Source organism: Bombus affinis, chromosome 13 (assembly GCF_024516045.1).
Source record: "Bombus affinis isolate iyBomAffi1 chromosome 13, iyBomAffi1.2, whole genome shotgun sequence".
Lineage (NCBI taxonomy): Eukaryota > Metazoa > Arthropoda > Insecta > Hymenoptera > Apidae > Bombus > Bombus affinis.
This window is the reverse complement of record NC_066356.1, coordinates 8,682,399-8,700,972: the sequence shown is the minus strand read 5'-3', so window position 1 is coordinate 8,700,972 and position 18,574 is coordinate 8,682,399. Positions and strand designations below refer to the sequence as shown.

Here is an 18,574-nt window from a genome sequence, read left to right as displayed (position 1 = left end):
ACCTTGCCCCTCTTTCCACACCATCCTTATCTCGCGCTCTCTCTCTCTCTCTTTCTTTCTTTCACTCTGTCTGTCTCTGTTCGATCAAGAAGGTTCGTGTTCTCTATTTCACTTCGCTAGTCGTCGACTTGCCTGTCCTTTGCCCTCGTATCGTACAGAATGGGGATTCTCAACGTGAGATGCGGTCAAATTTTTAGGGCTACATCGTGAGAGATTAAAAGTTTTATTTTAGAAGATTTGGTAAATTGTTGTTGCCTTGTTCGAATTGTATTCTTGTTTTCTTGTAATACGCGTAATTCATGAATATAAAATTTGGTATTAGTACAATAGCGAACACAAGGAAGTTCAAAGTTGCTAAGTATAATTTACTTGTGTATGCGTACATATTAGTAACTTTCGTGTTAGATATTTTTCATCATGACGCCGATATGATGATAGTATATTCAGTAATCTTGTCAAATACAGTACTATTTTATACGATTGCGATATTTTCTATGCTACTTATATTCAAACTGTCTTTTGTTTGCTAGTGTATATGTGTACGTGTTTCGTTGCTGTTGTTACACCATAGCTATAGGTTCATCTATCTACACAAGGGGGTACGTGGAGTATAGAAGGTTGAGAACCACTGGCGTAAGGTATATTTCGGTTTCTGTCTTCGTTTCTCACTTTCTCTCTCTCTCTCTCTCTCTCTCTCTCTCTTTCTTTCTCTCTCTTTCTATGTACTGGTACCATGATGTTCCTCTTCGCGATTCCCTGGTTTTGTTTCTTTATCGCTTTTTACCTTTTTTCTATCTTCTTCCTTTTTGCTGCAGTTTTATTTTATCGAGATTCTCTGCGTCATTCTAGTGAAAATATTTTATACTTTTTTCCCTTCTTTATCGGGAATCTGTTCCCAGGCTTTTTGGAAGCAGTTTTGTTATATTACGTGCTGGTTTCAGCACAGAATTCGTTCCGTTCAGTTGCTCGATTGTTTTAAAGGGATTCCTTCTGTCTGATTAACACAAGCCTCATTCTACTACCTTATTGTTGATTCAAAATAAGCATACTGTTCTTCCTCCGCTAATTTACGGACTACTTTCTTGTTAGTCATCTTTTTTATCCGTCTTTTCGTTCTCGTGAAAGTATTTAATATTGCGTGTTGTTTTTAACGAGATTATCTTTGTTCAGAGAGGGTGTGATTACGTGGTAATACCTCTGAGTTGTTAATTAATCTACCTTTTGAATTTCGTGATGAATTATTTACGGTTCAGAGATAACACATACTCTTTAAGGTTGGCTTCTCATGAAGGAACATGATTATCCCATTATATGCTTCAATTATTCAAAATAGCTGAATTCTAGAACTTTCCTCATGAAATATTTAGATTTAAGTTTTCTTTTACACGAATTAAAAAGCAATTTCCAGGGATAAAGTTACAAGAAAATTCTTATAACAAACCCTATCAGAAATATTCCTAGACGAACAATCGACAAGATATAATTCATTAACGACAACATAATATTCTACACCTTACTGGAAGAAAATCTCCTATAAATTCAACTAGTCAAATGGTATACGACCATAAATGTTATCGTCAGAATAATAAAAATACCTCGAATTTTATACAAACATTGCTTCACTCCTTTCAGAATAGATATGCAAAAAATGGTTGATTTTTTATTTTAAAAATTTGTATTTTTTAGCGAAAAGAATGACGTGATAAAAGACCATAAATATTAACAACACAATAATAATAATAATAGTAATAATAAACACAATGCTCATTTTCAACTTTCCAATTACAAAACGTTCGATCTAAATCGCAGAACAAAATGATTAGTTTCCTAAACCGTCAATTGAATTTCTCGATCAGGAACGAATGATTTGCACGAACAATGAAATATTTCTACGGTTATTAAGGGATTCCCAAGATCGGATATCTTTGTAAGCGGCAACAATAGGCGTGTCTTTAATTCACCGTAATAATTTCCGCGACATCGTCGTAACGCTGTTCGAGACTGGAGAAAACAGGCGCAGTATCGGTTATCGATATTGGCGGCTTCGAGTTCGCCCGATGTAAATAGCTTTGGCTACGATGATGAGCTTGGTCGATTGAACGTCGGGGCGAGGAAAAACCACTGCCTGTCCAAATGCAATTCGGGCTGGTTGCTACGTCTGCACATAGAACATTCCTGATAGGATGAAGCACTTACGAACCAAGGTACACCGTGTATCGGCCACTGCTACCACAAATTGCTACTACAAAAAAATTAACCGAATGAATAAAAAGCCACTTACAGAAACTTGTAGATATTTCTGCAATTTTGTAGGTATTTTTGAAACGTTGAAGTATAGTTTGAAAATGTTTGTATTGGAAAAAAAGGAGAGTATATAACTTTTAATATGGAGCTTGTTACCATGCAGCTGGGTTATCGAGGATCGTAGTTTCATACTGAGAAAAAGAAGAATAGAGTTTTATAAGTAAAATTTGTCACCGTATAGCAGGTTGTTAACAGGAATTGTTTCAGCGGATTTGTATTCGTGAATTCTTTGGAAAAGGAGCATCACCCTGACGTGAACACGATTTTAATTTTTTGAGGAAAGACAATAGAGAATCATATATGGTGTATTTAATTTTATTTGATTTTTATTTTTCTAATTGGAAGGGTAGAATAATTGTGTTTGTTCCGAGTTTGATAGATATATGTAGAAAATTTGTCATCTTTAGTACTAAGTCATTCCTGTGACTTTAAAAAGATGAAGCTTCGAGTAATCATATATATATGTATAAGTAATTGTTCTACTTGGGAGTATAACGTTGAACATTTTTCAAATTACCCACTATTCCTCCAGATCCTTATGATCTTTTATCAGTGATAAATTGTCCTTTTTAAGCCGCAGCGCGCCATCATATCGCGTTAAGCAGTAAAAGTACCGTAACTGCGGTCATATGTATCGATTACGAACAACTGTCTGGTAGCTGTGTATGCACTTTCAGAAACTCGGTTAAAAGGAAACTAGCGAAACTTTATATTAACACGTGTCTGACTATTATACGATTAAAAGAAGTATTCTTCGACACGAAATTGTCTGAATTTTGGCATATATCAAAGTACAAAGTACTCTCTCAAATTCCTCAAAAATGAAGAAAGCATCGAAGAAAGAATATATCGTTAATATTTATTTCAACTTGATGTTAACCACGTCATCCACACGTGTCTATCCCATTACACCATAGAAAAGTATTCAACACAAAATTATCTAAAATTTTACATACATCGTCCCTCCCAAATTTTTCGAACTTAGGATGTCTATGGAAGAAAATTATTTCGTAAAGTTTTATCTAGAAATTTTCAGAGAATATTTCATAATTTAACAAATTTGACACGCGTGTCGAGCTAACTGCATTTGCCACGAGTTGAAGAGCTCAGAACATTTGACCCTATACAGGTCGATAAGCATGTTGACGAAGGTATCGTCGCTATTTCAAACAGGGAAATTGTTTAAAGGCCGGCGTCCCTTAAGCGAGACCGATCAAGTGGCTTCTCTATCCATCCATCCTCGACCGACGAGGAAAGCAATGACGAGAGTGTGCAAAGTATAAGTCGACACTTGATCGCCGATGAGAACTCCGATCTTTGTTCCCAGAGTGTGAGTCAACTCGTGGACTGTTCTCGTCATCCGAGAGAGTTATAAATTATTCGGCAACCTGTCGTGTAATGTGGTATCGATTTCTAGGCCTGTATTTATCACCTGGTTTCGCTAACAGTGTTTACAGATAGTTCAGAATTTTAATTAGTAGGCGTTGGATGCCAAAATATTTCCCTCCCTTTTATAAAATATACCTATTCTTTGGTATTCAAATAATAAGATATAATTACAAAATTTCTATTACTTTACACTTATATCCGTTTTTATTTAATACTTTCGTGTTTCTAGCCTGTTTGTGGTGTGAATTTTCTCGGAAACAATTGTATACCTAGAGCTTTTTTAAAATTAGATTTGTTATCACATGGTAGATTACAAAGGAAATTACGAGAAATTTTGTTTATTGCAAAAATGTTTTTCTGCGAACCATCGAAGGAAAAAAGAATTACGGTGGCATAAAATCGGCATTATTTTGTGGAAATCCAGCGCGGGGGATTCCCGCCCCCAAGACTGCGGCGTAGACCGATTGGCGCCAGCCAGGGCTGTGTTACCACGGGGTGTCATGGTAAACGCTGCATTACTCTGTCACATGATTGGCAACAACGCTAAGAATTTCGTTCGAAACAACTACGTGCTTCTTTCGAGACCTAGAAACTATAAATAGTAATACTAGGTCAGCATTTTTCTCAAGAAATGCTCCTGCTATAAATTTTCTCAAATAACACATAACTCATATACACCAAAAAATATTAACATTTATATTTCAAAAAATAAATTCTTTCCATCAACAAAATTTATTCCACATCATAGACATTCATGAGAGCAAAAGAGTGAATAAATAAACGACGCTACAAGTTCTTCCACATGACTAACGAAGTAATGCAGAACGCGTCAAGAATTCCAAATGACCTAGATCGAAATTCGTCTTTTTCCTTTGTGAACGAAATTTCTTGGCAAATATAATCTACATATTATTCTTCCTCCATTATACATCATCGTCCTCGGATAAAATGTCCCCAAAGTTGAAGAGCTTCTCCATCTTCTGTTCATTTAAAGAGCAAACGGATCAATGCTTCAGTTTCCTATGGAATCAGTAGAATAAACCGATTTATGTCAGGCAGAGAGCATGGCTTGTCTTAAAACATGTTTTAATACCACTGACGTGGGTATTTAAAAAAAAAAGACAGGTTCACCGACGGTCGGACGGTAAAAATAAGACAGTAGCTTGGAGATCTCCTATTTTCAGTGAAATAAGATGAAATATGTCGGGCAAATATGCGGTCGCCTGGGAAATAGACGGTGCATGTCGATCAAACGAGGCCACAGTAGAATAGGACAGTGACTCACAAACAAATATCTATCGAATAACACTAGAATGGTCTTCCGAATGTTTTCTCTGTTAATCAAGTCTCTTTGCAACTTATTAAGTAATTTTTAACACAAATGAAACCTCTAGGATGGTTTTGTATATAAAATTCACGCCTGAGGTGTGTATCAAGTACTCGGAAACTTCACTTCGATCTTATTAAAAGCTAAATTCACTTTCGTCGTCTATAGTCGAAGTCCATAACGTGCTCCGAGAAAACTGGGATATTTACTCCGTTTGAAACGGTGCGTCAGAAAGAAATTTACTAGCTTCGTTCTTTGCAAGAAATCTTTTCATTCTGAGTAAAACAAAACGAGCCTCCCTTTGACGAATTAAAAGTTTCGCCAGCAAACAATGGACGTACCTATCTGCTAGTGTCTGTTCCGAATGAAAAAGTCCTGGACAAAGGACATGGAAGAAAGAAACGACCAAGAAAATTCCGCTTGTCCCTGAGATCAGAACGTATCCTGAGAGAAACTTTGATGACGTGACTCTATTTGAAGTCGAAAGTATCACGCGAGAATGTTCCCTTCTCGCCAAAGTTCCAAGGCGAGGATTACGGTTCGCATATAAATTCGCAGTACCTTCAGGCTGACTTTTATCCAACTTTCCTATAAGCCGTCATATCCTATATGGTTTTATCGGTTTTCGACTCGTGCGACCAGCTGATGATCAAGAGACATAGAAAACCCACAGGAATTTGCGGCGAAACGTGGCTTACCTGGGCTACCTTTTCCCCCATGTTCGACGTGTGCATGGCTCCTTGGAAGTATTTCGCAGATCCATTGTCCTGCAAGGAAAACTGGAACACGAAATATGGGGGTTGAGATTGAAAATTGTATTTTCCAAAAAAAACTATATTTGTATTTACTTCAAAAGTGTTATTGGTTTTTAACTCTTGAAGACCAACGTGAGTGAAATTTCACTCTATTTGAATTTTGCAATTTTTATTATTGTTTTCTATCATTTGAAGACTGAAAAGAGAGAGAGAAATATTTCCTACGTTTCACAGAGGAGAGGTTTTAAAATTCAGTACATTGTCAATCGATCTGAAATCGTCTTTTGGAATTATTACAATTGCCTTCTTTTTCTTCTAAAGTTGAACATGGTCTTCAGAAGTTAATTGAAAAATTAAGAGAGTGATCAAATGATTTACTCACTTTGTGTTTGATGGAATCGGGTCCTATTTGGCTGAGGGATGGCGACTTCCGGTCTTTGGTCCGCCATTTTTGCAAGTCACTTTCGGACGCAACACCAGGAAAGATTTTCGAATGTTTAGTTGCTAGAAACACAAATTCACGCGTCAGACGTTGCAACTGATTTCGCTCTACTTCGTATTCATTATCCTATTATATCGTTACAAAACTATACGTGTGAAATACAGGCTCGATTAAATCAAAACTATCCAACGTGTCTCGTAAACTTATTGATAACGTGACAAATCTGGCGTACTAACGTATATTCGCGCGATTAATTTGCCAAACTTCGGTGCACAATACAATTTCTTCTGTTTTATAAAAGCTTTCGAGGCGCAGAAAATAAAGTAAAAGAAAAAATAATAGAGAAATCGATCGATTCGAACGTCAATGAAACGAACTATACACAGAGGGAGAGAGAGAGAGAGAGAGAGAGAGAGAGAGAGAGAGAAGGAGAGCGAGATCTGAAGGAAAGAAATATGGCGTGAATTGAACTCGCTGATCGATGCACGATGTTTCGTCTGAGCAAGTCTGTTACAAACACCAATTACAACCACACGCACTAAATCTAATTGTAAAATGTAAAAATACGTGATGATACGGATGCACACAGAGATAATTTCGAAAATCGACGACTATTTTACAAAAATAACGATTCCAACAAATGGTTCAATACAAGATATGGACTAAAAGAAGAAAATGATGGCCAATGTAGAGTTCACAGTGGCTCATGATAGTATTCGTTTTATACGAAATATTTCCAAGTTTCATTAGTACTGCAATGAGACACGATTATCATGATTATATCGGTAAACTTTGAAACAAATCTGAGGATGTACATGAAAACTGTTAGATATACAGTGCAAGTATATAAGTTCGTAGGGATCACGGATCTATTTACACAGTCAATTATTCATAATTATTATAATATAGCTCAATATTCAAAAGGACCATCTTTGATTCCAAATCGTACCAATACGATTAACGATAGTCGTGTCTCGTTGCAATGCTAATGAAATTTCAAACTGTTTTATATAACACTCGATACATGCATTAAAGTCTTCCGTGATAATTATTCGACTGCTTCGATGAGCCACCGTATGTATCGTGTAGGTAAGAAAAGAAAAAAGAAAAGATGGAAAAACCAACCAACGATAGAACCGAGCCTATATCTCGATCTAAAAGCGTTAAGACAGTGTGTTCGTTAACGGGTTAGTCAATTCGCACTAGAAGCTGCATACCTGTGAAAAAAAGATCGTTTAAATGTTTGTAAAAGACCGTGTAATTACTTTTAAAGATGGCAATGCGATAATTGCTACGCTCAAATATTATGTATATTTATTTATAACATTAGTATATATATATGTAATTTAGATATACACAGAAGACAAGGGAAGTATGGGTATCGTATTCTGTTGATGATTTTTACAATGAATATCGTGGTGATTTGTTGTTTATTTTCGGATATGCTCTCCTAGACCGTTTCCATAAATATCTAGAGAAACTCTCCCCCGAAAGAGATTAAACGAATATTTTGTAGCGAATGAGAAGAGACGAGATGATATGAAGCCGTGTGTAGAGAAAATAATTCAGCCAATTGTCTTGCTCCATCGCGAACAAGTAAGCGTTAAACTAACAAATTTCGTCTCCCATGCTTCGGTCAGCCTTGCGTACTCGATAGATTCTCCCAACAGTCCCGTTCTCAACACAGGGATTTATCTGGACCAAAAGTATTTCCAGGTTCACCCTCGACCACCGACGACGACGCCTCGCCACTTTTCGTACTCGTACGGTTTCGGTGGAGCTCGTAACGAAAGACTTACGCGTCTCCATGGAACCACGCGCGTGATCCTCCGCGAGAATGATTACTTTCACGTTAGACAGAAGCTTGTTCCAGACGAGGGTGGACTACATTCCGGGACGCGGGAGTACAAAATGGCTGACCGAGCGATGCTACGGTGCTCGTCTTGTAAGTAGTAACGGCAGAAAGATACGAAAGAAAAAGAAAGACACAGAGAGACAGGAGAGGATGAAAGAAGCAGGACGAAGGATAGGATAGGAAGATGACGCGTTTGTTAGAGAAAGAGAGAGCTTCACGGGTATACGAGACATATATATATATATATAACAGAGAGAATGTAAACGAGTAATTGAATGGTATATAGATGGTGGAGGCAGTATAAAAAATAGGCCTATGAAAGCTCAATCGGACAACGGTTACGTTATCTCTGGAAAAAGCTCATGACCAAAAAAAGAAAAAGCCGCAAGCGCTTGGTAAGTTGTAAAAGGGGTGCAAACTCGTCCGGCGCTCGGTCGGTTAAAAAGAAAAAACCAAAGGGGTAGCAGACAGGCTGCACCATCCTGTTTTACCTTCCGTGAGATTATCGACTGTCGCTGGCCGTCGTTCGAGGGTGACGTGTTCGCTCCCTCGGCCCGCTACTAAAATACGTTCACTGTGGTTTGACTTTTGGATTTTACAGTTTTCCTATTTTGTTTCGTAATCGAGGGTTTTACTTATAGTTTCGATGGCCTGATCCGGAAACGGAGGGCCACGCGCGAGGAAATTTGGAGAAAAAACGGGAAATGATCGACGACGAACACGCGGCTCTTCCTCCGATCTTCACTCCGGGGGTAGTAACAGGGGGTTGCACTCGGTCAACAGGCGCCAACTCGCGTCGTTTTACCGAGGCACTACTCGGCCGCCGCGGATCTTTCGACTTCCGAGCTTTTCTCGATCGTTGACAGATAGCGAAGTGGCGTTAATCCAACCTTTCTTTCGTTTTTTATTACAATTTAAGGGTGATTTAAAGCAAACTATGTATATAATAGAGAACGTATTGATAATATTATTTAACATTGTCTACTTCGATTGATTATAAAACTTCTACCGCTAAATTTTAGGATATCTCGTTGTAATATTGACTTACGGTCGCATAAGTATTTGTCCATTTACCACGCTCGAGTTTTTCAACATATTATGATGTCTCGATCAATTTGTTGTTCTTGTATAACAATTACGAATTCATAGAAATGTTACCCTCTTCTATATCGATAAAGAGTAACTTCTGTGTTTTTGATTTTAATTTTATGAACATATAATGGCTTCAAAAATTATATTCGTGCATCGAAAGTATTAAATTTTGTATCCTTTAGTAGCGCTTTCATATGAAAATGGAATTTTTACAATACAAATTTGACATTATGAAAATGAAACATAGAAAGGAATAAAAAAAGCATCATTGGCAAATAAAACCATATGCAAATATGGTTTTGGTTTATATTTTTGTAGTCATTGCATGTGTATACTGTGTGTTAATCAATTTACCTGTAAGTTAATGTGGTGTTAATTGGATGAATACTTATGGCCTACTTATGTCATAAGGTTTGAAATTTCACATTTAATATTATTTTGTCCAGACATAATCAATTATGAAGCACGGATAATGTAGGGACTATAAATTCTTGTAAGGAAGCATCGTGACGAACGGGAGCGATAATTCCGTCACGTGAAAGCTTCGGCTCGCAAACGGAGAGACACGCGCGGCCACTATCTGTCAACATTCGCGACACGAAACATCGCATGCGGCAGTATTATGTTCTACATCGTTAATTGCAATTTCGCCGCAATAGCTACGCGTACATCCGCATTCGAGGCGTTTAAACCATAGACAGGCTCGGTGGAAACTTTGATCTGTTGCCAAAGCGAAAAGACGAGCCGAAATAATGGACAGTAGCTCACGAAGGTATCGGAACACTTTTATCACAGAAAATTTTCATGTTCGTGTTATATATGTTGCATGAGACACTTTGAAATTTTATTAGCACCGTAATGAGATTAGACTATCATGGTCGTATTGGTAATATTTGAAACCAATCTGAAAAAGTACATAGAAATTACAAGATACTTATTGAAAAGATGATTATTATTGCATTATCGCGCAATTTAATAAAAAAGTAAGTATACAGCGTACGTGGTCATTTTAAATATATAATAACTGTTAAGCATGAATATTGCATATCCCATTGAATATTGAGGCCTCTCAATAAATATTTTTGCGGGATTTTTGTATTTATGAGAAATAACAAAATTTTTAAATACACAGAACGAATACATAATCCGTGAAAATATGTTCGATATTCGAGGTACGATATTTTTAATAATGTCTAGTGGGTAAAATAAATATTAGCTGCGATTCTATTTCTTTAATATTATTCATAGAAATATGAATTGACATAAATATCCGTAGTATACCTATTAATATAATCGATAATTACTTATAATAATATAATCGATAAATACTTTCATGATCTCTGCGAAATATATACTTGCAGGAAATAACTTGTAACTTCTATACTGATTTCAAAATTCACCAATACGATTATGATAGTTATAATAAATCTTACAATGCAGAACGTAAATATTCTGCATTTACACTTGCGTGCATCCATGGGAACTTAGCCCTGTCCATCATCGTCATGTATATTAAGAAAGATGACATATACGTATACAAGAATGTTTCATATAAAACACGTATAATATATTCATAAAAGAATTCTGTGAGTGTTCGAATATTTTCATGAATAACTGTACGCTCTCGACGATTCGTCGAGACTTTCGTCGCACGATCTACTCGTTCCATATTACAACGAGCATCGAGATCGTGGTTGGAAAGCAAAGTCGGTATCGCTTCTCTTCCGTTCGCAGAACGATAGGGTAACACTATGGAGCGAATGCAACACCTAAAGAAATATTCTGATCGGCTGTCGAGAAAAGGAAGCCGCCGTTCCACAGAAAAAGCTCGAGCTGATACGTCAAGAGGCAATCCACGAAATACCGATAAAAAAAAAAAAAAATACGAAAAACAGAAGGAGCGAACGAGCAACCGGAGGAAATCGGACGTGTGGTTACTTACAAACGCTGCAGGTGAGGCTGCGACACGGCGCCCTCGTCGTTTCCGGTTTCACCGCCCTCCTCGAGATCGCATCCAAACTGGCTGCGTGCGACACGCTTCGAGAAGGTCCTTCGGCGCCTCCAGCCGACGAAAAGTTCGCCCCCTCCCAAATTCCGGATTTTTGGGACACCTGAAAATACCAATAACAGTCCGTACAAAATTGTATATTTAATGTCCTAAGTCTATAACTTTTGAGTTAATGAAACAAATTATATTCCTTAAGTGTCTTCATAGTGGAGATAATTAATTAATAATTTAAACACATTTAAGGACATAATTCCGTTATTACGTTAAATGCTATGATATTTCATACTGGACAAGTTTGACTTTATTTGTGCCAGAAACCGAAATTGAGTTTTAAGATGTCGGAACTTGGCTCGAACGACTTAACTGATAATTAATTAACTGACTCAAGTAACTCTATCTTGCTGTACTATTGCATATGATGTTGTGTACTCTTGCAAGAGCTGAAAATACGAATAACGTTGTATTGCAAGTCTGAATCTTGTGCAGCTACTACCGAGTCCAAGCTATGTACCCTTGACTCGGACTTCCGTTTCACGTGACAGCCGGCTGGAATATCGTTAGCATCGCGTACACTCCTGCGACACGATCGATACCGGACGTGTTTTGAAGCGGGTGCACGCGATCAGGCTGAATTTACCCAGGGTTCGGCGAGGGGCTGGGGCTGAGGGCACTTCGGGGTTGAGGGCATGGTTTAAGGCTAAGGCTCGTTCACGATGGCGGAAGATATTGAGGGAAGCGATGCCGGAACATTGTTATAAATGATGCGGATCCTTTCAATCTGTATACGAAATAAAATGCAGCGAGCTTTGCCTGTGATGGATATAAACATGAATATCATAATATTTTTCTAGAAATTCCTTCGTCATGAAGTTTTTGTAGTTTGTTGCCGAGAAAACTGTTTGACATAGGAATCTAGTTTGAAATTACGAAATGTATAAATGTCGATCGACTTAAAATAAAGTTAACGAAGAATGGAGAAGAAGATGGTGTAAAAATAACGAAATGTAAGAGTAATACATAGGGAATGTTGTTGATGAAATCAGGGATTGGATTTTTATCCACTTACGAGACAATATATCTTGTGTTTTATCAGAAATGGATATGCATATTATATCATTTTCCTAGAAAATTCATTATTATGGAGTTCTTCCACTTCACCATAAAAGAAACTGTTACTTTAAGCGTTATTTTACTTGGGAATTTGCTTTTTTGCATAAAACTCGATCGACTTAATAACGATCGGGAAAAAGGATCGTTCAAGAGTTACGATACTACGTAGCAACTTAGTCTTCAATTACAAAATACAAGTAACCGCGATCAGTGTAAGCTAGCGTTAACAAAAATTGAAGGAGAAAGCGATGCAAGGGTAATGAAGTACAAAAGTAACGTACTGAAAGTTGGAAAGCTCAGAGACTGAATTACAATTCATAAATGAAACAAAATATCGCAGGTTTTATCATCAAGCGTTTAGATTTAACCATGCACGTTACATGATTTTCTTCTACTGTGTGTCATCAAAAACTGTAGTTTACTCTTAAATTATGAAATTCATGAACATTTGGAACAAAGCGTTAAGAAAAATTGGAATACTTAAATTAAGGGGACGATTTAAGGATGATGGGATGTAAAAATAATGCGGAAGAAGTGTCGTTGACGAGTCTCTAAAATTCGAGGATGCTCGTGGGAATGGACAATATTCCCGATATGTTCCGGTGATTCAGTTAACTCGGTTCGATGGCGCGACCAACGTCCATTACCTCCGACCATCCGGGGGATGCTTGTGAAATTGAAATGGATGGAAGGAGTAGGCGCGATGGGTGGTTTCGTCCCTGATGCTTCGAATGACACTACACGCGCACCAATTGTATGACTTACAGGAGTGGGGGAAGGGGTGGCGTGAATGGCCTGGCAGCAATTTCGATGAAACTTTATAGACTTGAAGAACAGCCAAAAATAGTAGATACGTATCATTTTTTATTTGCGGCAACTCCAATTCAAGGGATGAAGTAACCGTCCAAAGTTCCGACCCTTAAAAGCTAACTCGGGAACAGTTACAGATAGAAAAAACTTTTGTTAATATTGTTGAGGCTCCTTCACTCAGACATCTTCAGCTGGACCCCTTCAATCAGACTCAGGATAAGGATTTAGGTGAAGGTTCAGATGGAAGTTTGGGCGAAGGTTTAGACGGAGAGTTAGATGCAGGTTTAAGCGAATGTTAGGCCGACATGATTTTTTTTATACATTTTTAAAAATTATTTGTTCGCTCCATTTTCTTCTAACGTGTTAAAAAGCATTTAATTTTCGTTAACAAAGTTATTTTCCATATGTAACCGTTTGTGAGCTAGTTTTAAGGGGACGAATTCTGGAGAGTGATTTCACTCTTTAAACGTGAATTATCGCAGCTAAAAGAGATATGGATCTGCTACTACTACTACTGGCTGTTCTTCAAACCTACAAAGCTTCATCTAAAGGAGCCGGACCGTTCGCGACCTTCCTGCCAAGGTATGCGCTTATTAGGCCGACCTTTGCATGGTGCTATACCTTGCATTTCGTGTTGCATGAGGCGGCAAGCGATTCGTTTTTACACGTGCCTTGGAATCTGTCGTGCTTTTGACTTCGTTTCCTAGATGTTGTTATTCTCTCATTCCAGCAATATCTTATTCTCACATATATTAATGTACGTACATGCACAAAACTCGGTTATTCTCGTAAATAGAAAAAAAGCAATGACTTTGATAATTACAAATAAGAAACTCTGCGTTTCTTTTTTGGTTTTTGCGGGTATTCCTAAGGATTTTTTTTTTTACTTACATCGCTGACCCCCTCGGGACTGGCAATCGGCGCGGTTGTGCTGGGCTGTGCAACGTTTGCGGTTGCTGCAGACGTTGCACCACCATTGTTGCTCCCAGTTGGCGGGGGTGGAAGAGCAGGCGGGGGTGTGCCAGTCCTCCCGGGACCCCAAGATTCCATCATTGTAGGTGAACCACATGTTAGTGGGCTGCGAAATATAGAGGATAGTTCCATTAGATGAATAGCGCACGTTGAACTCGATCGACCATTAAGAGATACTAAAAATATTTTTTCCAAAAAGAATATTTCCTATCGCTTCAACCGATGCAACAATTATCAAAGACATACAGTAGCTTGCGAGAGCATTTGTACATCTACAGTAGAAGACATTATATAAAACATTTTGAAACTTTATTGGTACTGTGATCAGAAACCACTATCATGATTATACTGGAAAGCAATCTGAAAATGTGTCTAGAACGATGCCAGAGAAATTTAAAAATATTTCATACGATAAGAGTAGAAGTGTCGAAACACTTTCGTGGACTACCGTAGGAGAAAGGAAATTTTATTTCCACGAACAAAGTGAACAAAATTTCCTTTGATACTTGAAATAGAATAATTTAGGTATCGCCCAAGCTATATCTTTCAAAGTAGATACAAGTGATATCACCCAGTGAATTCTTCGCACGTAGTTCTCAAAGTTCGATTTTCATCAAAGAAAGGAGAAGTGGGGTAGTCCGAAGTGTCCCTCGAAATTGCTAGCCTTCGAATACCAAACTATCGAGTTACAAAACGATTCCCGTTTTATACCCTTGGATTACTCTAGTAAAAAGAGAGGAATATGATCGAAATAATCGAGCAGCTTTCTTATCCATGGTTATAAATACCGACGTCATCCTATGCATTTTCTACATCTACATATTTCCGAGAAGTTCCATTAAAAGGAAATGCGATTCTGGAATCGTCTATAGAGCTGGAACAAAATGCATTCCACGTATTCCTCGGCGCCCAAATTTTCTTTTTTTAAACGACGTTAATATCTCTCTATGTCCAGACCAAACATTCGACTGGCCTTCTACTTTTTGGAAATCTACTTTTTGGAAGCCACGATCGTTGCTTTGCTTGCTAATATCGTCCGTAATGCGCCTTTCTTAACAATAATCGTCGACGGAATGCAGACACATGGAATTCGTGGAATTTACGAAAATATGCGCGTATTTAAAGGATTAGATGGTCAAATTTCTCCTAATTAGAAATTAACACGTTCTATTTTCTGTTATACGGGGTGATCCACTTAACTTTATCACCTGGAATATCTCGGTTCTTTCTGATAATACTAAAAGAGATGTTTCAGGTGGATAAGGATAACGTGAACAAGAAAATATCGTTTCGCGTCTTTCCCTACCTTTCATGCGTTAAATTTGACGAACTAAGGTCACAGAATTATATAGGAAATATTCCAGGATGACTAAATAATAGATCTACGAAGAAATTGGATTCATCTACCAAATATTACATCAGACCCTCTATTTTGGATACTTTATATATCTTTGCATACTATATGCATGTTGTAAATTTTTAAAACATTAAATTTCAGAAAAATGTATAAGCATTCGCTTATTGTATATGTATTGATATGTGTTATATTATTATTTCTATCATTCTATTGTCATATTATTAATTTTATTATTCCATTCTAGTATTATTATTACTAATATTTCAGTATTATTCTATAAGCCATTTTCTTCGAGGTATTTTAAACTGTCTATAAAATATACCGACTGAACATTCAAAGTATTAAAGGAATTAGAATTTCCAGAAGCAGATAAGAATATCGAAACTTCCACAGTAGGATCGTCACAGCTACCAAAACTTTCCTTCGTTTGCAACGCGATAAGGACTCGAAAATTTCCGGGCAAGGACCATCCCTCCATGGAAGTGTCCAACACCTGCAACTTGCTCAACTATCCACAAACTGGGGAAACTTACGCCTACCAGTATATTTTACGCGTTGCATGAGCTGACACGGCAGTTGGAGGTTAACAAAACAAAGTGCAGTCCGTTTACGTTATAGTTCTCACATGCACAAGGGTAACGGAGTTTCCCATTGTGTATCGCGTTGCGGTTCGTCAGTTTTCGTATCGATTGGCAACGTCTGACCTAACACTGACACACTTCACTCGCCAAGTCTGACCTCTGTTCCGTATCGACCATTGCCATAATCTTAGGATTTCTACAATTTATCGCGGAACACTTTCGCCACCGGTCATTTTCGGAATTGGAAGAGGCACACACGTCACCCTTGGTGGCCGTCGACTTCGATTATCGAAGTAAGACCTCGTTCTTCTTAATGGAACCGAGCTACGATAACGTTCAAACGTACACGGACATTTTCTTAGTTTCGACAGGATGCATTTTAATTTCGACTTTACGTATAAGTCAAACAACGACGATTTCTTCGAATGATTACTTCACGATCATCGGAATTACGTCGAACGAAGTACTACAACGCTGTTAAATCGAGTTTTAAAAGGCAATACGCAGTAATAATGTTGACGCTTGTAGTTCTTTAATCTGGTAGAGCTACAATTTTATTGACAAGCTCTATATCTTCAAATTCTTTAAATTTCTGAATTATAATTTAAATTAAGATTGCAAATTATCCTTGCATTTAGTTTTGGAATTAGATACGCGCTTCATCCTATTGAACACTCAAATAACATTAATAACCCCAACTGTGCAGATTGATACGAATTAAGTTAAATTAACACAACAATCGAGCTAATATTATTCATCTTTTACGAATCGTGAAAGATCGATCGCTTACTTTTTTGTAAGACTTGTAATCAAGAAGCAAATCTATATTCTTTAACCTTCTCACATTAGAATACATCTACTAAGCAATAGAGAAGCCAGAAAATAAGAGAACTTCATTTATCATATTTTTTCAATGTTATCTTTGTTTGGTTGCATCGTTGACGTCTCAAGGAATGAAATTTCGTAGCAACCTTGATACACTACTGCTGGTAACTCTTTCCAATTTACGTCTGACCATCAAAGTCGAAACTTTCGAAAACAGTGTAGAATAAGCAGCACGTTTTTCAAGCGCGCAAAGTCGAAATGGATGGAGGCATTTACCAGCGAAACGTCAGCGGTACGTCTCCGATAATTGGCCATGAGAAACAGACGGTAGCTGGAGGAAACAGCGTAGCCGCGTTAACCCGGAAATCATGAAAGACTGTTTAATTTGTCGGAAATTCCGGGCGTATGTGTACGTGTATCGACCAGGCTGGTCCGATGTCTGGAAAAATTTCCTGCTAGCAATTGCAAGCCTCCATTCGGAGAGAAGAGATACGGATAGTGGCCTGTATCGGCGTCGTTAGAGCGGGGACAAGTTCAGGGTAGTTTCGTTTGGAACATTTCCAACCGTTTCGAACGCGTAATGAGAATTTCCCTCGCGCCACTCGGAACTGTCTTTCGTTCTCTTTTCCCTTTTCCTGCTACGAAACGTCCGTCCGCCTGCATATATCAAGAGAGGAAAACAAATCAACCTCCTTTTCCTGGGTAACAGACCAGCGCCACACCGTCTCGCCACCGCCATTTTTTGTTTATCGAGGGTTGGGAAGAGGATACGTGTAATTCCGTTTAATGAAATAGCTGTTCGCCGTGTCACGACCGTCTACCCACGTGTTAACGCAAATAAAAAATTCTGAAGAGAATCTAGATGTACTTTGTCAAACGTTTGTTAGACGTTTTAGCTGTAAAGGCGCAGATCTGGGTATTTTGCGAATTACTTGGTAAAAAGGGTTTACAGAAATTGCTTAATTCCGTTTAAAGAATGTGGATGCCTTCGCAAAGAGATCGTCGGATTTTTTGACTTAACGGTGCACTTTCAGTATCTATCTTGACAAAAAGAGTTTTTGTATAAATTATTTAATTATGTTCTAAGAATGTGGATGCTCTTCAACAAAGTAGAATGAATTTTTGGACATTTTGAGAATTACTTGAGAGAAAGAGTTTGCTTAAATTATTTTACAGAGTCGTTACTCTGTGAAAATTGATCATTTGTGATGGATTTTTATTAATCCACGAAGAGCCAGATTCCCGTGACGTTAAAATTGATATAGAACTTTTTGAACAAATTCATACGATTGAAGTTCATTTTTTCGAAGCTGCAGCTGTCAAAGAAAATTTCACAAATTTGTGCAATATGTCTTTCACGTCGTTACTTCTACTTCTAGGTCGTGTAACTCTACGAAATTTGAAGAAATTGAAGTATTTTTTGTATTACAATAAACTATCCTCTTTTGAATCGCGAAAATCCTTTTTATACATCTCTCTGACTGGTGTAATGATTTTCTACGAGGTATCCATTATTCTAATAATATCTTTTACCTTGACAAAACAACATATACAGCTATTTTGTTTGCACACGTTACATATTATTTCATTGGTCGAGCCTTAATGAATCAATAAGTCAATAAATTTCGATAATCAGTATATTGTATGTACATTATACATAATCTTTATGAAATTCGATAAACGGATAAAAGGAAATTTCTTTAGACAGAAAGAATGGTAGCAACGTTCCTTTCATTTCATATTCTTT

The 18,574-nt window shown here is 37.5% G+C and overlaps 1 protein-coding gene across 11 annotated transcripts in view; it reads right to left on the bottom strand.

Moving 5' to 3' along the window:
* Positions 1 to 18,574, bottom strand: part of LOC126923488 (potassium voltage-gated channel subfamily H member 6) — a 143,378-nt gene that overhangs the window by 62,072 nt on the left and 62,732 nt on the right. For 10 of the 11 annotated variants that reach the window (XM_050736967.1, XM_050736968.1, XM_050736976.1 and 7 more), the window contains exons 5-9: positions 13,984 to 14,170; positions 11,107 to 11,275; positions 8,564 to 8,632; positions 6,158 to 6,279; positions 5,719 to 5,799 (exon numbers count right to left, since the gene is read on the bottom strand). In XM_050736967.1, the coding sequence (XP_050592924.1) occupies positions 5,719 to 5,799; positions 6,158 to 6,279; positions 8,564 to 8,632; positions 11,107 to 11,275; positions 13,984 to 14,170 (628 nt within the window). The remainder of the gene's footprint in view (positions 1 to 5,718; positions 5,800 to 6,157; positions 6,280 to 8,563; positions 8,633 to 11,106; positions 11,276 to 13,983; positions 14,171 to 18,574) is intronic. The other variant, XM_050736971.1, reaches the window with a different exon arrangement.